Here is a 22480-nt window from a genome sequence, read left to right as displayed (position 1 = left end):
AAAGTTAAAAATCACACAACACCAGGTTATAGTCCAACAGAGATGAGAAAGGTAGCAAATCTGTGGAATTCTTTACCATAGAGGACTGTCAAAGCTGGGTATTGAAGTATGCTCCAGCCTGCAATAGACAGTTTTTAATCTATAAGGGATCAAGGATTATGGGAAAAAGCCAAAAATGGAGTTGAGGATTGTCAGATCAGCCATGATCTCATTGAAGGGCAAAGCAAACACGATGGCCTGAATGGCCTATATGCGCTCCTGTCTCAGGGTCTTATCAGGTCAATTTGAACTAAACTACATTAGCACAAATGTTTCGTTGTCCTTTATCCAGCGTTCACAATATCAACAGCTGAATGTTAATCCTGCATATCAGATGAAATATTTGCATAATCTATTGGATGCAACCTGCTGAGATGCTGCTGAATAGCAGACACCTTTTTGAAATGAACATTGGCTGGAAATAGTAAACATTTCAACTACTGGACTTCCACTACGTAATTTCTTTAACAAGTAACTGCAGTTGTCAGTTTAATTTTTAATTGTAGACATCAGGTGCAATTATTTTATAATTTATTTGATGAAATATCCTCTGAATTGATGCCAAGCTGCTGTGCAAAATGAGGCTTTCCCTTTGGAGTTAAGCCATTCAGTTCAAACCAAAACAAATCCTACTTCAATCTCTGATCAATACAAAGTTAATTGATCTCAGGCAAACCTAATGTTCAGTACAGTACAACAGAAAAGAAAAATCTGATTCCATTTCTGGTGGCACGATAGCACAGTGGTTAGCACTGCTGCCTCACAGCGCCAGAGACCCGGGTTCAATTCCCGCCTCAGGCGACTGACTGTGTGGAGTTTGCACATTCCCTCCATGTCTGCGTGGGTTTCCTCCGGGTGCTCCGGTTTCCTCCCACAGTCCAAAGATGTGCAGGTCAGGTGAATTGGCCATGTTAAATTGCCCATAGTGTTAGGTAAGGGGTGAATGTAGGGGTATGGGTGGGTTGCGCTTCGGCGGGGTGGTGTGGACTTGTTGGGCCGAACAGCCTGTTTCCACACTGTAGGTAATCTAATCTAATCTTAAAAAATGGTGTGTCTGCACTGGTTTCTGTTGGAAAATGCACATGTTGAAATGTTAAAATTCTTTTCTATTATACAGGCATTACAGTAAGATGTAATTTACCTTTTCCATCCTTAAATCACCCTGATTTGGTACAAATTAGATGTTTGTTCAATCACTTTAGAACAAGCAAGTTGTGTCACGTGTAGGCTAACTTCCAACATACCAAGTGGTATGGTAAATGCTTGCCCAGGACTATAAGAAACTACAGAGAGTTGTGAACACAGCCCAGTCCATCACACAAGCCAACTTTCCATCCATCGACTCCATCTACACTTCTCGCTGCCTTGAAAAGGTAGCCAACATCAAAGATCCCTCCCACCTCAGTTTTTTCCTTTTCTACCTCCTCCAAAAGGCAGAAGATACAAAAACTTAAACACACGTACCAATAGATCCAAGAACAGCTGCTTCCCTGCTGTTAGTAGACTTCTGAATAGACCTCTCATTTTAAATTTAATGCTAATCTTGTTATCTGCGCACCTTCTCTGCAGCTGTAACATTGTATTCCTCACACTGTTCTACCACCCTAATGCACTTTGTACAGTATGATCTGCCTGTACTGCATGCAAAACTTTTCACTGTACCTGGTACATATAATAATCGTAAGTTAAATCAAAAACTTCAGTAAAGGATAACAAGTTTGCTTCCTTAAAAGGACATGAATGAAATGAATGAGTTTTTAAATTCATCTAAAAACTTCACAATAGCAGTTTATCTCCAGATTCTATTATTTTAAAAGACAGATTACAAATTGTGAAACTGATTTGATAGGATTTGATTCCACCCCCTCTGGGTTATTAGTCGAAGCCACAGAATTATAATCCAGCAACATAACCAGACACCACTGTGTGCATGGTGATGTCAGGATGATTCCACAATGGAGTCTGACTGCATCTCCAGGTTCAAAATGACCCATGACTCATCTAATTGTCAACACAGAATCTTACAATCCTTACAGTATGGAAGCAGGCCATTCGGTGCAAGTCCACACCGACCCTCCAAAAAGCATCCCACTTCTATCCTATGCTATCCCTGTAATCCAAACCACTTAGCCTGCACATCTCTGGACACTATGGGAGGAAACCCATGCAGACATGGGGAAAATATGCGAACTACACACAGACAGTCACCCAAAGCTGGAATTAAACCCAGGTCCCTGGCATTGTGAGGCCGCAGTGCTAACCACTGAGCCAATGTGCTGCCTCACACGTACAATGAGCACATGGAGGAGGACAGCCAAGTGTACAGGCCACCCTCCCATCCAGCTTCCATGGATAAAGCAAGGCAAACAGAACATAAAGGCAAATACTTGGCAACTTCAGGGTAAGAATTCAAAATTAAAACATTAACAAAAATCATCCATTACATTTTCCTGCTCACCAAAATATGAAAGAACCATCATTGCCTCAGGGAAATATTACCATGCAGTCACTGTAAATCTGAAGCTGGCTTGGAAAAACAGCTTGTTTGTGTACTAGGAGCAGATGCCTATCTTCCTGTTCTCATTTCTCAAACAGTGAGCATCCAGGCCCATGTGAAATATCAGTGGAGGGCTCAGACAGCAGCTGGGGTCACTCATCCTCCCCCAGGAAGGGAGCCTCTCCCTCCTCAGCGCTCTTTCACAGAAGTTTTGACTGAGCCTGGAGACCAAGTTAATTTTGGTCAAGGTGAGGTATGGTTGTGCGAGGTCAGGGATCTCTGTTGGTGATGTGAACGGGGGAAGTGGCAGAAGAAGAAAGCTCACAAACTCGGTAATGGAATCTTGGACAGTCAGGGCAAGGATCAGTTTCAAAACAACAAACTAGATTTAAAATCTGCAGTCGTTATTGCTCCTCTTTAATGAGACCACCTCAACTATAGATGTGAGCAAGGATTTTAAAAAAGGTCAGGAATTAAAACTCATTTTTGTGCACTAATTGTCATCGAGCAAATTAAATCTACCAGACAATTTAACCCCACTTGCAGTAATTATATTCTCTGTACTGTACCTCCCTTTCTCATATTAAAAAGGTAGCCCATTCCTTTTACAGATTACAGTCCAGTTAATTGCCACTAACTGGAGGGAAGCCTAACTCTTTATTTCAAACTGGGGGCTTTTAAAAATGACACCTTATCCCCAAATCTGGGGAATGCTGTTTGAATCAACCCCCTCACGCTTAGCTTTATGTGATAGGGTTAAGGGGTGGGGGGGGGGGGGTGTAAGTATGGGGCAGAAAGCAGTAAACAATAAAACAAAACCATCTTGCACACCCAGCAATGACTGAATTGTAAACACAGGACACGTACAGAAGCCTCCATCCAGCCGGCCTTCGGTCGACCCGCTTGTTTTACACACACACACACACACACACACATCCTGTTGACAAGACCAACAGGATCGTGATCGCTGAAATCCAAACATCCTCGTCCATTTCAACACATGAGACCACCCCCACCCCCCCCCCCCCCCCACCCCCAAACCCCAGCGCCCCCATAACCAGAGAGAAAAATAATCAAACGAGCAAAAGCGGAGGGGTCAGACAGCAGGTTCCCATCGCCTGTCTCTGAGCTCCCGGTCATTGTTCAGCTCAACACGGATTCCCCAAGCCGGGGGTGTGTGTACCATCCACACATTCTCACCCTTACAAAGATCAGGCAGGGAGATGAATATGGTCAAATCGTTTCTCCCCACTGCCTTCCTCCCCCTCTCGTTTCCTAAACCGACTGGAATATATAAAGGGAAGCCAGCCTCTCCCTCCCGGTATTGCTGACCCCCCCCACCCACCCCCCGTGCTGCGTTCATTGTGCTGCACTCACCGTGTAAGGTTGCTCCATGCAGCGCTCTGCCGACGCTCGAACCGAGCAAACACAGGAGGCTGAACCTCAAAACCGCAAGAGGTGGCATTCTTACAGGGACATCACTGGAGAGCGCGTCCGCCTCTCATATCTCAGCCATCCCTCCGCATCGCCTGCAACACGCTCAGGCTGCTGCTCCCGAACCCTCCTTCCATCCCCCTCTCTCCTCCCCACCACCCTCCTCCTCCTCCTCTCTCTCCCTCCCCTTCGCTCCAGCCACATCAAACTCGCAAATCGCGTAATGGTCTGTCTCAGTGTCTTCAGAGAAAGGGGGAGGGAGGGAAAATAGAAAGGGAAAAATGAAATTGCATTCATTTCCCCCAGCGCCATCCTCTGTCCCACACTGGCATAGCGGCGAACAGCGTCCGTCCTCATGTTCAAATTTTACAAAATAAATTAATAACCTGTCCCTGGCCGTATTTAGGTTTATAATCTGACCGTAATAAGTGGCCGGCAGGGGTCAAGTTAAACCGGTGCATTTAAGTTGGCGTCACTGAGATGTGGATTGGGTTACAAAGAGCAATTGCTCTCCAATTCAAAATACACAAAAAGGGAAGACGAAGGGGAAAGGGTTTGCTTTTAGGGGTCACTCGTCATTCAGGGGTAACGCTCTTACCAGACTGATGGTCATGAGTTCCACACTAAGCATCAGAGAATGTAGTCCAGGTGGGTCGCCCAGTCTTCCTGATCTGAAACGTCCCTCAGGTTAACTATGGGGTCTGAGGTGGTTACCAACACGCAGGGCAAGAAGGGTTGAGAAAAATTGGCTTGTTTGGTGGCTTGTGTTTTTTCCTCAATTTCACCCTTACATGATCCCAGTGAAGCCTCTCAATGTTGCCGCTGCCTTCTCAATTGATCTTACCCCATTTTGGTCAATGACAAGCCAGGGGCTTCCTTGAGGAATCCTTTGACCTCTTCAAAGATGCTTTGATGACATCACTCTAGCGTTCATGGCACCCTCCTGTGTCTCTCCTCGATAAAGGGGGTGGGTTTGTAGTTGGACAGAGAGTAGGTGACAGATATGCTGGGAGTTGTCAGGGTGGGTCTGATAGGGCATAGAGTTAGGAGGGAGTCAGGAAATGGGAATCAATGATTGAAGTTGTGTGGGGTGGAGTTTGTGGGGAGGGGTTGGATCTGAGAGAATAGATGGGAAGTTGGGAGGCTGTAGAGTGGGGCTGTCAGGACAGAGGGTGGTCCTGAGTCCATGATTCAGGGATGGGGGTTGCCAGGGTGGGGGTGGGGCATGTAACTGTCTGGTCTAAAGGGAAGTGTTGGCTATCTGTGTGGCATCAGTACCATACAAAGTCTCTGACTCCAACTCAAATTTTGGGACATTTCTCCACACCAGATAATTACCCATTGGAAGTTTCAACGTTCCAGGAAATTCCTGCAAAACCAGTCTCAACTTGTGACTCCTGTCCTCCAATTCGGAAGACCTGGCCAATATCTGGTAGCTTAATATTGTTTGTGGGATCTCACTGTGTACAATTCGGACTCACATACACAACTTGTTGTAATCATTTAGGAGATCAAGGGGATGACAATTGATTTGAAGTGACCAGATTTTCTGGAGTAGAGAGTGTGGTGCTGGAAGAGCACAGCAGGTCAGGCAGCATCCGACGAGTAGGAGAATTTTACATTTCGGGCATGAGCCCTTCATCAGGAATGACAGATTTTCTGGAGTGCTAACTCAAGTTGGAATACCATGGAAGCAAAGCAGCTGAGGGTGAGTCGTGGAAAAGAACAAATATTCACCAGGTCTGTTCGGTTACCTTAGAATATTAAGTAGTGTCACTACAGAACATTCAAAGGGTAATGGTAACATGCATAATGCAGTCTCTAAAAAGAGAGATGCATGACCTGAATATCCCTTTTCTTGCAATTTTCTGCTCTGAAATTGTGACAGTAACATAATTCTTTATAAAATGGTTCACACTGATTCCTAATAACATACTCTCACTCTTGCACCCAAAACAATAATGTTCATAGAAACAAAAGCAGACCATTCAGCCTCTTGAGCTTATTCTGTGATTCACTGAGATCAAGGTTTGCCTATAACTATAGTTCTGTTTTCCCATCTTTGCCTCATTTCTCTTGACACCCATTCTTGCAAATAAAATTTCAATGACCTGCAACTTACTCCAGTTGTTCCCAGGCATCCACGGTCTTTCCGAAGGGAGAAAATTCCAGACTTCCCTCATCCTTTGTGTGAATAAGGTGATCCAGATTTTCCTCTGAAAGGGCCTGATTTTTGCTAAGTTTCATTTTATAAGATGCTCCTCATGTTCAAATGCCTCAACAATGGAAAAGCACTTTTTCAGCACTTTCCTATCAAAACATCTAAATCAGATTTCTACTATTCCTCAATAGAATATTCAGTACAAGTAGACATTTGGAAAACAAACTGAAGATTAAGTCCATGCTTTGGACTATAGTGAATTCAATCAATTGGCAGCAAATTCTGTGAATACAGTCAGTCATATAGATCTGTAAATAGAACATAGACAGGCAAAAACAACCCCATTTTTGATTCTATGATTATCTTAATTAACAATTAAATGTAGAAGTAAAAATAATGGCTGCTGATCTGCCTCTCTCTTTAAAACAATAGCTAAGAGCCTGCTAATCCATTTTCCAAAAAAAAAGTAGCAGTTAAATTATTCTTTCGTATAGCTCCAATACTCAACTCAGCTCTCAAACACTAGCAAAAAGTTTTCTTCATTAAAATAAACCCTTTCCTGTGTCCAAAGGCCCACTGGTTCCACTATCTTCTTTCACCAAATTGATGAGAAAGTAAAGGATAACCCATGTGACATCAACGTTCCTTATTTGACACAGGTACCACCTACAGACAGAAATCGGTAACTGCAAGCTTATCATGGCAACGACTCGAATAGCAACAGATTTAAAGAGATCAATGCCAATAAAGGGATAATAATGTAGAAAACTGAAGTGAACCAGAAGCAAGAAAGGGAAAAAGAGAGAATAGAGAAACATGTATCTCAGCAAATGGCTCTCCACATTACAGTTTACAAAAGAACATCTCACTGTGTATAAAGGATCACTAATTCTGATACGTCGCTGAATAACATAATGCCAATATGCAGCTCAAATTGGCTTCCTGGATTTTCCTGATAGATACTAGTCCTTGGCCCCTAGTCTCTCCCACTAATGGAAATATCTTCTCCATGTTCACTTTATCCAGGTCTCTCAGAAATCTGCAAATTTCAGAGTTTACCCTCATTCTTCTAAACTCCATCAACTACAGTCCCAGAATCTTCATATGACAAGCCTTTTATCCCTGGGATCATTTTTGTAAACCTTTTCTGGATCTTCTCCAATGCCAACATATTCTTCACTAGCCACGTGCCCCAATACCGCTTACAATATTCCAAATGTGGTCTGACCAGAACCTTATACAACCTCGGAAGTACATCCTTGCTCTTAAATTCTAGTTCCCCCAAATGAATGCTAATATTCTATTTGCCTTCCTAACTGCCATCTGAACCTGTATGTTAATCCTAAGAGAATCCTGAACTAGGACTCCCAAGTATCTTTGTGCTTCAGATTTACAAAGCCTTCCCCCATTTAGAAAATAGATTACATCTCTATTCTTCCAAAGGAAGTGCATAACCTCACATTTTCCCACATCCTATTCAATCTGCCATTTCTTTGCCCATTCTCTTAGCCTGTCGAAGTCATTATGCATCTTCCCTGCTTCCTCAACATTACCTGTCCCTCAGGGCATCTTTGTGTCACCTACAAACTTAGCAACAATGCTCTCAATTCCTTCATCCAACCTGTTAATGTATGTTGTGAATAGTTGTGATCCCAACACTGATCCTTGCAGAAATCCTCTAGCCACCGGTTGCTATACTGATAAGGACCACTTTATTTCCACTTTCTCTGCTCCAAAAGCTAGTCCTTTCAAATAAACCTGTTGGACTATAACCTGGTGTTGGTGATTTTTAACTCTCTCCACGCCAGTACCATTCCCCTGATACCATCAACTCTTATCTTATTTAGCAGCCTTCTGCTTGTCAAAAGCCTTCTGGAAATCCAAGTAGGTCATGTCCACTAGCTCGTCTTTATCTAATTGGCTCATTATCACCTCAAAGAATTCAAACAGATTTGGTCAGGCATGACCCACTCTAGCTAATATCTTCACATGCAGATGAGGAAGTGCACCACTTCGACTGGGACAACACATCCATTCTAGGATAAGCCATGCAGAAAATTCCTAGAAGCATGGCATTCCAACCAGAACTCTATCAACAAACACATTGACCTTGGATCTCATTTACCAGGCCCTGAGAAAAAGAACAGGAAATGACATCACCACAGGAAATTATGTCACCAACCCAAGGAAACCTGAACACATAAATAAAAAGCGGCCATACCATCAGTGCTTCACTGGAGGCTCACTGATGATGTTACCTCGTATGATGATGAAATGTCTGAAAACAAGCATCCAGCTGAGCAAGCAAACTTCCATCCATGACCTCCTGTTGATGAGACCATGCTGACTCAGCCCTATTTTACCATGCACTTCCAAGTACTCCCTCCCTTTTTAAAACAGTGGTGTTACGTTAATTATTTTTCAGTTCTCTGACACCCTCCCTGACTCTAGTGATTCCTGATTTGTGGTGATCTATGCCTCTACAGACTCCTTAGCTTTCCCCTTCAGAACTTTAGGGTATAGTCCTCTTGGTCTGTGTGATTAATCCAGTTTCAAATGTTTCAGCATCTACCACCTTCTCCTTAATGAAGGCCACTACCCTTATCTCTGCCCCCAACTCTCTTGAATTCTGGTATGGTACTGATGACTTCCACTCTGAAGACTGATGCAAAGTAACTGTTTAGTTCCTCCACTATTTCTTTGCTCCCTGTTATTACTTCTCCAGACTCATTTTCCAGTAGTCAAATGACCGCTCTTGCCTCCTTTTCTTTTGTATATCTTAAAAAAAACTCTTGCAATCTTCTTTTATATTACAAACTAGCTCACTCTTATGTTTTACCTCCCCACTTATTTCGTTGTCCTCTGCTGGTTTTTGAAGGCATTCCAATCCTTTGACTTCTCACTAATCTTCACCACAGTATATGCTTTTTCTTTTGCTTTTATGCTGTCCCTACCTTCCCTTGTCAAAAATGTATGCCTTATTTTCCACTTAGTATGTTTTCTCTTCCTTGGGATCAATTTCTGCTGAGGCTCCCCAGTTATCCCTGAAATGTCTGCCATTGCTGCTCCACCACCTTCCCTGCTTGGCTTACAATCAACTCTGGCCAGCTCTTCCCTCGTGCCTTTGTAGTTACCTTTACTGCATTGTAAAACCATTACATCTTATTCCAGCTTCACCTTCTCAAACTGCAGGGTGAATTCTATCATAATATAGTCATTGTCCCCTCAGGGTTCCTACATCTTCATGCTCCTTCTTCCTGTAAGGCAGGAAGAGAACCTCAAGTTTTTTTGTGTGTGGCTGTACTGTAGTATACAAGAGTTCAGAAATCTCAAAATCCAAACAATTTATCTTCCACTGGTTTCATTTAACATGTTTTGCTCACATTGTATGTTTTTATAAAGTTTCATTAAATATTGTTCTTCCTGTTACTGAGCGCATTTGTAATGATGCTTTTTACTGTGAGAAATTGCTGACAGCATTGGCCATATGAACATGACCTTCGAACAAAGGAAAATGGAACATTTTCTGCTCAAGAAAATGCTGACTCTGATCCAACTGAACACAAATCTCAGTTTTATGAAACATTAAAAAAAAAGCACGCTTCGATAAGCTGGTAAATTTAAATACAAATACGAAACCAGAAAAGAATGGAAGTATGCTGCAGTCTTATCAGCATCTGTCTGTTTAACATTCCAGCCGTTGATTCTTTGTTAGCATTGAATACTGATAAAAGGTCAACTACCAAAATGCTAACACTGTGCTGTTCACCAGCTGGAAATATAGATCACACTCTCTGCTGCTAGACCAGCTAGGACTTACCAACTATTAAATAAAAGCAGGAAGCACTGAGAAATTCAGCCAGTCTGGCCACTTCTGTGGAGAGAGAACTGTCTAGAGTCCAGTGTGACTCTTTTCTGAAGTAGCAATAATTACTGAGTTTTCCAAAGCTTTCTGCTTTAATTTCAGTTCTGCAATATCCGCCATTCATGGCTTTGATCTTAACAAGTGGTAGCTTGGAAGGCAACTGGAGTTGAGTGAAGGGGATTCCAGGTCTCATCAATGAGCTAAGCTAATTGATAAGCAATTAATCAATAATCAGAGAAAGGTAGAGATGCCTTATTTTGGTATTGGATTGCAGAGGCTGTCACAACATGATTGATTTACTTTCAATGTCCTATTTTTCTCTCAAAGCCAATTGGCCTCAAGTGTCATTTACAACCTGTAAAGTTATTTCTGTTAAACTGCCAACCTGGATGACTACTGTCAACATAGAGTCATAGAGCCATAGAGATACATAGCAGGGAAACAGCCCCTTCAGTCCAATTGGTCCATGCCAACCAGATATCCTAAATTAATCTAGTCCCGTTTGCCAGCATTTAGCCCGTATCCTCTGAACCCTTCTTATTCATATACCCATCCGGATGCCTTTTAAATGTTATAATTGTACCAGCCTCCACCACTTCCTCTGGCAGCTCATTCCATACACGTACCACCCTCTGGTGAAAAAGTTGCCCCTCAGGTCCTTTTTAAATCATTCCCCTTCCACCTTAAACATGTGTCCTCTAATTTTGGACTCCCCACCATGGGGAAAAGACTTTGGCTATTCACCCTATCCATGCCCCTCATGATTTTATAAACTTCTATAAGATCACCCCTCAGCCTCCAACGCTCTCAGCTGATTTAGCTCAAATCTTCCAACCCTGACAACATCTTTGTAAATCTTTTCTGAACCCTTTCAAGTTTAACAACATCTTTCTTGCAGTAGGGAGACCAGAATTGCACGCAATATTCCAAAAGTGGCTAATCAATGTCCTGTACAGCTGCAACATGACCTCCCAACTCCTATATTCAATGCCCTGACCAATAAAGGTAAGTGTACCAAATGCCTCCTTCACTATCCTGTCCACTTTTGACTCCACTTTCAAGAAACTATGAACCCGCACTCCAAGATCTCTTTGTTCACCAACATTCGCTAGGACCTTACTATTGAGTGTATATGTTCTTATCTGATTTGCCTTACCAAAATGCAGCACATTTATCTAAATTAAACTCCACCTGTCACTCCTCAGCCCATTGGCCCATCTGATCAAGGGCCTGTTGTACGCTGAGGTAACCGTCTTGGCTATCCACTCTACCACCAAATTTGGTGTCATCTGCAAACTTACGAACCATACTTCCCATATGTACATCTAAATCATTTATGTAAACAACAAAAAACAGTGGACCCAGCACTAATATTTGCCAATTTTAAGAACTATCAAGTCCCCTCTTTTGTTTAAATGGATGCATCTAACAAACAATTCTTTTTTTAAAAAAAGCTGAACCAAACTAACATTGAATTAAAATATCATCACAATTTAGCAGTGATGAATAAGGTAACATTGTGAGAAAATGTGGGCTTATCCACTTTGGATCAAGAAGGCCAGATCAGATGAATAACTCTATGCAATGGTGAAAATCCTGAACTGAGGATGGTCAGGCAGATCCAACACATGGTGTCCATGGAAACACTTGAAGATTTTTCCAACCAATGACCACCAGAGGGACTGCAGTGGTTATCAATATTGGAAATGATCATATGATGTTATCATTTAATTTTTTGGATCAGACATTATTGTTTGAGTCCCTTTAAAGGGGGCAATTTTCATTGAAATGTTAATTTTCAATGGTAGTATCTGTAGGGATGGGGCATTGTGGATATGCAGATTAGCCATTGACATACACCTTGATGTATTTGTGATTGCAGTAGCCATGTGAACAAGATTTGGTTTGAATGATGGTATTGGAATCACTATCTGACACCACATCCTACCTCCCCTTTGCCCACGTCCCCATCGGGACCCATCATGCCCAAATCCAAGACACCATCAGTGCCCTCATTGCCTCTGGCAATCTCCCCTTCACTGCTTCCAAACTCATATGACCCCAGCCCCATGTTTGCAGTTCTACCTGCTCCCCAGGATCCACAACCCAACTACCTGGCCGACCCATTGTCTTGTCATGGAAGATACATGGAAGATATAGATTGAAGGGAAATAGATGGTGATATCTTACAAAATTTCCATATTACAGAGGAGGAAGTGCTGGATGTCTTGAAATGCATAAAAGTGGATAAATCTCCAGGACCTGACCAGGTGTACCCTAGAACTTTGTGGGAAGCTAGAGAAGTGATTGCTGAGCCTCTTGCTGAGATATTTGTATCAGTCACAGGTGAGGTGCCGGAAGACTGGAGATTGGCTAACATGGTGTCACTGTTTAAGAAGGATGGTAAGAACAAGCCAGGGAACAATAGACCAGTGAGCCTGACGTCAGTAGTGGGCAACTGAGGGACAGGATGTACATGTATTTGGAAAGGCAAGGACTGATTAGGGATAGTCAACATGGTTTTGTGTGAGGGAAATCATATGTCACAAACTTGATTGAGTTTTTTGAGGAAGTAACAAAGAGGATTGATGAGGGCAGAGCAGTAGATGTGATCTATATGGACTTCAGTAAGGCGTTCAACAAGATTCCCTATGGGAGACTGATTAGCAAGGTTAGATCTCACTGAATACAGGGAGAACTAGCCATTTGGATACAGAACTGGCTCAAAGGTAAAAGACAAAGGATGGTGGTGGAGGGTTGTTTTTCAGACTGGAGGCCTGTGACCAGTGGAGTGCCATAAGGATCGGTGCTGGGCCCTCTACTTTTTGTAATTTACATAAATGATTTGGATGTGAGCATAAAAGGTACAGCTAGTAGGTTTGCAGGTGTAGTGGACAGCGATGAGGGTTACCTCAGATCACAACAGGATCTGGACCAGATGGGCCAATAAACTGAGAAGTGGCAGATGGAATTTAATTCAGATAAATGTTAGGCACTGCATCTTGGGAAAGCAAATCTTAGCAGGACTTATACGCTTAATGGTAAGGTCCTAGGGAGTGTTGCTGAACAAAGGTACCTTGGAGTGCAGGTTCATAGCTCCTTGAAAGTGGAGTCGTAGATAGATAGGATAGTGAAGAAGGTGTTTGATATGCTTTCCTTTATTGGTCAGCGTATTGAGTACAGGAGTTGGGATGTCATATTGCGGCTGTACAGGACATTGGTTAGGCCAGTGTTGGAATATTGGGTGCAATCCTGGTCTCCTTCCTATTGGAAAGATGTTGTGAAACTTGAAAGGGTTTAGAAAAGACTTACAAGGATGTTGCCAGGGTTAGAGGATTTGAGCTATGGAGAGAGGCAGAACAATTGGGGCTGTTTCCCCTGGAGCATCGGAGGCTGAGGGGTGACCTTATGGAGGTTTAAAAAATTATGAGGGGCATGGATAGGGTAAATAGGCAAAGTCGTTTCCCTAGGGTCAGGGAGTCCAGAACTAGAGGGCATAGGTTTAGAGTGAGAGGGGAAAGATATAAAAGAGACCTAAGGGACAACGTTTTCACACAGAGGGTGGTACATGTATGGAATGAGCTGCCAGAGGAAGTGGTAGAGGCTGGTACAATTGCAACATTTAAGAGGCATTTGGATGGGTATATGAATAGGAAGGTTTTTGAGGGATATGGGCTAGGTACTGGCAGGTGGGACTAGATTAGGTTGGGATATCTGGTCGGCATGGACGGGTTGGACCGAAGGGTCTGTTTCCATGCTGTACATCTCTATGATTCTATGCTCCTGCCCCACTGAACTCATCTCGTCCTATCTCAACTCCACTTCACTGTGAACATGCAGTCCTTAATACATCCATACCCCAACTAGGAAGGCCTCCAGGCTCTCAACTTCTTCCTCTCAAACAGACCCATCCAGTCCCCCTCCACCAATACCCTCCTCCGCCTTGCCAAACTGGTCCTCACCCTCAGTAACTTTTCCTTCAACTCCTCCCAATTCCTCCAAATCCATGTGGTACTCATGGGTACTCAGGTGGACTCCAGCTACGCCTACCTCTGTGTTGGCTATGTCGAACAGTCCCTTTTCAGTACCAACATGGGCATTGTGCCCTAACTCTTCTGTTGTTACAACGATGACTGCATCAGAACAGCGTCCTGCACCCAGGCTGAACTGGAACAGTTCATCGACTTTGTCCACAACTTCCATCCCGCCCTCAAATCCACTCGGGCACCTCCCTCCCCTTTCTTGACCTCACCATTTCCATCCCCAGCACCAGTTTGCAGACAGATGTTGACTACAAACCTACAGATTCCCATAACTACCTGGACTACACCTCCTCCTACCCAGTATCCTGCAAAAAACTCCACCCTATTCTTCCAATTCCTCTGCCTCCACCCCATCTGCATGGATGAAGAGACATTTTACTTGTGAGCATCTCAAATGTCTACCTATTTTGAGTAACATGCTTTTCCTCCCTCCATCATCCAGACAGCCGTCCACTGCACCACCTCCATTCCCTGTTCCACTGCTCTAAATCGCCCCCAGTGCAATAAGGACAGAGTACCCCTTTGTCCTCACCTACCAAACCACCACTCTCTGCATCCAATGCATCATCCTCAAATACTAACGCCAACTCCAAATAGACCCCACCACCAAGAAGATCTTCCCCTCCCTATCACTCTCTGCCTTCCGCAAGGACCATTCTCTCTGACAGTCCTTAGTTCACGCCACTCCCACCCCCAAAACTCCCAGGTACCTTCCCCTGCAACCGGAAAAAAATTCAAAACCTGTCAGTACACCACACCAGTCATCTCTATCCAGGGCCCCAAACAGTCCTTCCAGATGAGACAGAGGTTCACCTGCCTCTCCTCCAACCTAGTTTACTGCATCAGGTGCTCCCGATGTGGTCATCTCTACATCAGGGAGACTGAACGTAAACTCAGCGAATGGCTCACCGAGCATCTCAGCCAGGCCCACAGGGACCGACTGGACCTTCCAGTCACCGCCCATTTTAATTCCCCCAACTACTCCCTTTCTGACATGGCCATCCTTGGCTCCCTCCATTGCTAAACCAAACCACAGAGCCTATTGGAGGAACAAACCTTATCTTCTGCCTGGGCACCCTACAGCCCGGAGGACTCAACATTGAGTTCTTCAATTTCAAATAACCTCCCTCCTCATCCCCTGATTCCCTTCACAGCCCCTCCCCTTCACTGCCATTGCTCCCTGCCTCCAACTGGATTCACTCCTCCCACTAAACCAACCAGGTCGTATCCTCTACCTGTCTTCACCTATCCTCACCATCACCCTGCCCTCGGCTCCCCCTTTATCTGCAGCTCCCTCCACACCCACCCTCTGTCCTGAAGAAAGGCTACACCCGAAATGTCAGCTTCTCCACCTCCTGATGCTGCCTGGTTTGCTGTGTCCTTCCAGCCTCCTGCTTGTCTACCTTGGAATCATTTAGGAGAGAGATGTCTGCAAGGTAATCGTCTATTAGTTTTAATATAGATGCTTCAAGGAAACAGCTTGAGCTCTGGCTTCCACTGACTTGAACCCATAATAAAACATGATGTCACCAGCAGAGACATCAATCGAGAGTAGATTGTGTTTTCCACATGAGGCAGGAACCTTGAGAAAGTTTCCCAAGTACTTTATGTTGAAGATTTACCCAGAATGACATCTGATGTGGCAGCTATGTCAACTAGCTGAGCCATCACTGCCCATTCTACAGCCTTTGATTCTGTTGAAAGACTGATGCAGGCATGTGGAGGGGAGTAATGGAAGACTCACTCTACAAGTACAAGTCAGCCTTGGGGCTCCATTCAAGGAGGCAACAGCTCAGGCTGGTACTTTCCTTATGCATAACGCATATTCCAGACCGCATCTTTCTAAGGTAAGGAATTGATGATACCGCAACAGGTTCTCTATCATTCCTAGTAGCGTTTAACATCTCTTTTAGCCCCAAGGAGAACCTTGTAATTGAACATGTTTGGTTTCAACCAGCAGCCCCAGAAACCAGAAGGCTTGTTCGAGTCCTTTATTAATGATTTATATAAATTGACCAATTCTTGCAGCTAAGTCACGTTGAAAGATGAGTTTATTCAAGATAGAATAGTGGACAGTGCCCTCAATCACAAACTCTATATTTTTGTGATCTAAACAGATGTTTTGAGCAGGTGGTCCAATATGCTAGGCAGGTAAAACAAAGAAGCTGAATCTTGGATGTAATTAGAGGCAACTTTTAGGCTCTGTCCAGGCCTCTTAGTTATTTAGACCCAAAAATGCCTACCCATTCACCAAAAAAGTCTGCCAAAATGGGAGAGAAGGCAGAGGGTGCTATTTTGAAATGTTGGTATTGCAGCACAAGATGGCAACACGGATAGCAAGATTGTCCAACAGGGAATTCACAGTGATCTCACTGTGGTCAAATTGTCATTTTCAGTAATTCTATAAGTCAAGATCACCTCTGAAAGGCAAATTAACTCAATTAGTTCCTGGTCAGCAGGAAATCTAACAAATTGAATAGAATAAGAAAGGAATATAGCATAGACACAGTTTTTAATTAGATGGAAATACGTGACTCTTGAAGTAATCAAGATTTGTTGTCAAATAAGCTTATAAGAATTTTGATGCAAAGTTTTGTCTTGACTCAGAAGCAGTCACTCCTATTGATATAAGCAGTATTAGATGAGTATATTGTTGCTGTAGTCCCACTACTCTGAGACTATGAGTCACAACGTAAAATAAACTATTTTACCCAAGTTCCAATATGGCAAATTGGATGCTTTATCTGTATTAAATTTCAAATGGAAAGATCCAACAACCAGATTTCCATTATAATTACAAGGTGATTCACTTATTATAATACAAAATTCAATTGGTTAGGATGCAGAATTGGTTAAAATACACAATTTGTAATATGAAAGTATAAATTTTCACCCATCTAGATAAACAATGAAAAAAAATACACTTCAGGAAAATGGGAAAAGTAAATGAAATTTTGTCAGACTCTGCTGTGAGGAAATCTAATATTGAGGAGTTCCTTCAGTCAATCTTCCAAAAGAAGAATCAAGTTTCATATTGATCTCACAACACAGGTGTTTCAGGAACAGGAGAGTTGAGCTGGGATTCTGCTTTCCTTTCTTCTAAACTCTTTGTAACTGATTCCAAACAATTAAATACTTTTCAAACTCAAAGTACTTGAAACAAATTCATTTTCCACAATCCTTCAAAACTCAGGTCTTCAAAGAAATGATCAATTTGAGTCAGCTTCACTGCTCTGGCAGATACTTCACAATGAAAGTAACTGTACACCGTCAATCATCAGATAGCAAGACCCAGGGTCTAGATTGCAATACCTTTTCACTTAAAGGTTGTTTTGTATCAACCCTTACTTACAAAGGCAAAGTTATTAATGAGTTTAATTACATCACAATCTCTCTGAAATTCTGCCAGACCAGACTGCGATAGAATTCTTCATCTACTCTGACACTGATGCCAGTTTCTATGCTAACAAAGAACCGTCAAATGCGACTACAGTAACACACGTTTTTTCAATGCGAATTGGCTATAACAAGATTGAAGAATCTAGACCATTATTTGTAGAATGCAAACTTTCCTTACCTGTATTGGTTACAATGTGATTCCGATCCCTTTATATCATGCTGCTAATTCGCGGTTTTCTTATAATGTGGGATCGCACGGAAACAGAACTAACACATTATGTCAGAACAGACTGTACTAAATATGCAAAAGAAGTATAAATGTCTTCAACAGGACAAGGCAGTTACAATGATTTCCTAACTATAGACAGACAGAGTAAACCAGCTTTACATTAACAGAGTACAACAAACACTGCACGATCCTTTGCAACACTGAAGCAAAATATCTTTGTTTTTAACTTTTCCATATAAGCCTAGTACATTTTTTGATCATGGCCAACTTTCTTGGGGTACTGTGAGATCTTTGGGGTGGAGGAACACCCACAGTGCTGTGAGGAAGGGAGTTTCATGATTTTGGCCAAGCGATAGTGAAGGAACTGATGATACAGTTCCATGTCAGGACAGAATGTGATTTGGAGAGGAACTTACAGCTGGTGGCGGTTCCATGCACCTACTGACTTACCTTTGAGCTGATATAGGTCATGGATTTGGAAGATGCTGTGAGAGGAATTGATAGTTACTGCGGTGCATCTTGTAGATGGTACATACTGCTGCCCCTCTGCGTTGATGAGGAGGGCGTTGAATGTCGAAGATGATGCATTGGGTGCCAGTAAAGTTGACAGCTTTGATCTGGATGGTGCAAAACTTCTTCATTATTGAGTGAACTGCACTCATCCAGGTAAGTGGATCGAATTCCATCTCACTCCGACGTGTGTCTTATGGCTTATGGTTAGGCATTGGGTAGACAGGAGGTCAGTTACTTGCTGCAGAATATAGCCTCAGACCTGCTCTTGTAGCCATAACATTTATGATGCTTGTCCTATTCCGATATTGGTTAATGTTAAAACCCTGGATGTCAATAATGGAGTCAGCAATTGTATTACAATTGAATGCAGTTCCCTCAACGATGAAGAAGTTTTGCACTATCCAGGTCATTGGTTAGATTCTCTCTTGTTGAAGATTGTTATTACCTGGCATTTACATGGCATACATTTTACTTACCATTTATCATCATAAGCTTGGATATTGTCCAGGTCTTCTATGTTTGGAGATGGACTGTTTCAGTGTCTGAGGAGTTGTGAACAGTGCTGAATATTGTGCCATCAACACTTTTTACATTATGATGGTGGGAAGGTCATTGAAGCTTTTGAAGATGATCAGGCCATGGCTTCTACCCTGAAGAACTCCTGGAGTTCAGATGATAGACCTCCAATAGCCATAATCATCTTACTTTGTGCCAGATATGACCCCAACCAGTAGAGAGTTTCCCCCTCATTTGAACATTTGAAGAAATACCTGTTTAAAACAGTAACTTGACTTCTGATCTGAGCTTATCTGAACAGACAAACCCATTACTAAAACATACCTGTGTCATCAACTTCAATGAGAAGCATTGACATATTTACAGGGTCCAGGCACAGAAGTCATGAAAATCCAGCAGATAGTTAAAAGGATGTAAAAAGCTCATTGAATTGTGGTTATTATTTCATGAGAGCTGGAACAGAAAGGGATGTAAGTGATAGAGTCATAGAGATGTACAGCACGAAAACAGAGCCTTTGTTCCAACTTGTCCATGCCGAACAGATATCCTAACCTAATCTAGTCCCATTTGCCAGCACGTGGCACATATCCCTCTAAACCCCACCTATTTATATACCCATCTAGTTGCCTTTTAAATGTTAAAAATCACACAATACCATGTTATAGTCCAACAGCTTTATTCAGAAGCACTAGTTTTCAGAGCGCCGCTCCTTTATCAGGTGGTTTTGGAGGTTAAGATCATGCTCACAGAATTTGTAGCCAAAGGAGTCCAGTGTCATGGCAATGTGATACAGTAAACAATCTTAGATTAAAACTTCCATCTTTTATAATGGGATATGCTGGTTTCTGTTCTTTGATACATAAATCCCAGAAATAATTTTAAATTACATTCTCAAGTTAGCTCAGCTATCTTTTAGCTAGGTCTAGAGTCATCAATCACTTTTAAATGTTGTAATTGTACCAGTCCTGTTACACTTGTTTATAACTCTGGGTACACTGTAGCTGTGATATTGCAGTCAATTCTAGTCATTCCACCTTAGGAAAAATATATTGACAGTGAAGAGGATAGTTTTAGATTCACCAGAGTGATGCCAGGGCTAAAACTGTTAAATAATGAGGCTAAGTTGGATAGTGTAGGGGTGCATTCTTTTGAATATAAATGTTGAAGTATTGATCTAGTTGATATCTTTTAATATCATTTTACAATTTGATAAGATGGATAAGGAGAAACTGTGTCCTCTGGTGGAGAAGTCCCGAGCAGGGGATTTCAGATTAAAATTAGAGTTAGGCTGTTCAGGCAAGATGTTAGGGAGCATTTCCTGAAACAAAAACTGGGGCTGAACAACTGAAAGTCTCTCCCCCCAAAAATTTCTGACATTTGGTCAGTTTCTATTTGGAAAACTGAGACTGGTAAGTTTTAGTTCGGTAAGGGTGTTGAGAGTTATGGAAACAAGGCAGATAATGAGATGTGAAATATGGTTCAGCGAGATCTAATTTATTTGTGGTAGAGACTTGAGCGACTAAATTATTGGTCCGTGTTCTTAAGGGGGGATTGAGAAGTATCCTGAGTTATTCCTTCTTTTATATTTTGTTGAGATGACATGCAGAGACATTTTGTGACACAACTTCATCAAAGATTGAAAGGGTTCAGTTAAGAGGCTAAATATCAGAAATTGTACTCAGTGTTCCAGGAACGGGGAAGAGCTGATGGATCAGCTATTGTTTACTGATCCTACCCACCAATATCTGCCAGGTCTGGCAGCTACTGGGACATGGAATTAGAATAGAAGCTAAATCAACTATGATGCCATGTGATCAAATAAGCTGCCTGCACATGTCATACTGAACAAAAAGAAGAAGAGACTTGCATTAGTGTAAATCCTTTCATTATCTGCAGCCAATTTAGTGTTGTTATAATATAGGAAATTGTCAAACCAGAAACATAGCTGATAGGATAAAGTATCAGAACACTGCTATCAATGACAGAATGATAACAGTTAGTGACTCCAGGAGTAAGGATGAATGTTGACTTATTCTCATCGCAAAGTGATAATTAAATGCATTGATTGAATATCACATGCAGCGATTAAAATATGCAGTGAAAGTATGTTTTCCCTCAGTTTTCACAGTGAAAAGAGTTAAAGACAGACAAATTCAAGCCTCTGCAAGTTGCAGGTGACAGCTGTATTTATTCATTTTTGCTCTTTGACACCACAGAGCTGACTTCATCTCCTGTGTCCAATGTAGCCTTTTTTCTTTTTAGTTTGAGATTTAATGAAATTTATCTTCTCATCTTTGTTTAATAGTAACATGAGTGTCGACATGTGTAGAGACATGTTATAGTTAAAAGGAGCTGTGAGTCAGCTTTTTAATAGTCAACCTCTGACACAGTCATGTTCTTGATCTACACAGTAAATCATTGAGAATGGGGAGGCCATGAGTTATCTGCCACCAAATACTGCAGGCAGAACCCATGCAGTTGAGAAACAAGATGAGTAAGTAGGCTCAGGAAGTAGAGACTGACTCATCGTTTTACTTTTGGTGTCTCTGAGGGTATTTTGGAAACTTAAAAGAAAACAGAACAAGCTGAATATATTCAGCAAGTCTGGCAGCATCTGTGGAGGAAGTAACAAAGTTCACTTCTTAGATTAATGATCTTACAGAACTTTTCAGACCTTTCCTGGAAACTCACTTGGAAGGAAAAGAAACCCGAAATGTGTTAATTGTTGATCCTCCCAACTTTTGTCCCCATGCTAGCTAGTATTCTAAATAGTTCCATTGTCCTGCCTGCCATCTCACAGCCCCACCCACCCCTTTTGAAGCTGCCATCATCACAATTGAACCTAACCACCCCCACATGCATACATTTCCCCAAAGGAGGGGTCAGCTGTAGGAACATTAGTTTAGTTTCCTGTACTTCCTTAGCTCAGGGATGGTGAAATTAGCAGTAGCACAGCGGTCTGCACATCAGTTTGGCTTCGACAAATGACCAGAGATTGAGAATGAAGCCGTGGGACATTGATGACTTGCATATTAAAACTTTTGGCTAAGTTCCGGTTTATACTGGGGGGGTGGGAATATTGTCATAGTCATAGAATTGTACATCACTGAACTCATTAGAACAAATCATCCTGTTTGCAGAGTTTATGCTCAGCATAAAATTAACTTACACTTTATAATTTGGAGAACCATGTCTTAAATAATCTGAAGAGATGAAATATAAATGTATTTAGTCAAATTAAACTATTGGGAAACAGCATTTTGAGGTTAACTATCAATCTCTAAGTGCAAGGAAAGTCTGTGAATAATTTAGTGAACAATTAACTTTTTTAACACACTACACATACCCTTCTCTTATCTTTCTATCTTACTGAGATACATAGAATTACTAATTAAATACTGAAAACAACCTTTTTAAAAGCAAATTTACAATATAAATATTCCTGCTTTTTCTTTAAAAAACGAAAGCGGTCATTAGAATTCACAGAGTAATGTAGATTCCTCTGCCAGGCCTCCCTGTTTGAAACACAGCCAGTGTTAGGGGAGACTGTAACTAGGCATTATCACCCTGGTGTGACCTGACCTAATTTCTCTGGTAAAGTTTGTAGAGAGGCAAACGAAATAGGATCCATTAAATATGCATTATTCTGGATAAAGATAGAGGGTGAGAATGTCACTACCATCAACCAATAATCAGGTTAATATTGGTATTAATTAATGTTAATAGACAGACATCAGACATTGACTGCTTGTGATTCCCAAAACACTGTTTCCTATCAGTGGTA

The 22480-nt window shown here is 42.0% G+C and overlaps 1 protein-coding gene across 1 annotated transcript in view; it reads right to left on the bottom strand.

The window, feature by feature from the left end:
* The window catches only part of fam171a2a (family with sequence similarity 171 member A2a), a 327815-nt gene extending 323703 nt beyond the window's left edge, over positions 1–4112 (bottom strand). The window contains exon 1 of the mRNA XM_072561786.1: positions 3914–4112. Coding sequence (XP_072417887.1) covers positions 3914–4001 — 88 coding nt within the window. The 5' untranslated portion in view covers positions 4002–4112. The remainder of the gene's footprint in view (positions 1–3913) is intronic.
* Positions 4113–22480: the final 18368 nt, after the last annotated feature.

The sequence above is a fragment of the Chiloscyllium punctatum genome, chromosome 42 (assembly GCF_047496795.1).
Source record: "Chiloscyllium punctatum isolate Juve2018m chromosome 42, sChiPun1.3, whole genome shotgun sequence".
Classification (NCBI taxonomy): domain Eukaryota; kingdom Metazoa; phylum Chordata; class Chondrichthyes; order Orectolobiformes; family Hemiscylliidae; genus Chiloscyllium; species Chiloscyllium punctatum.
This window is presented reverse-complemented; position numbering and strand designations above follow the sequence as displayed.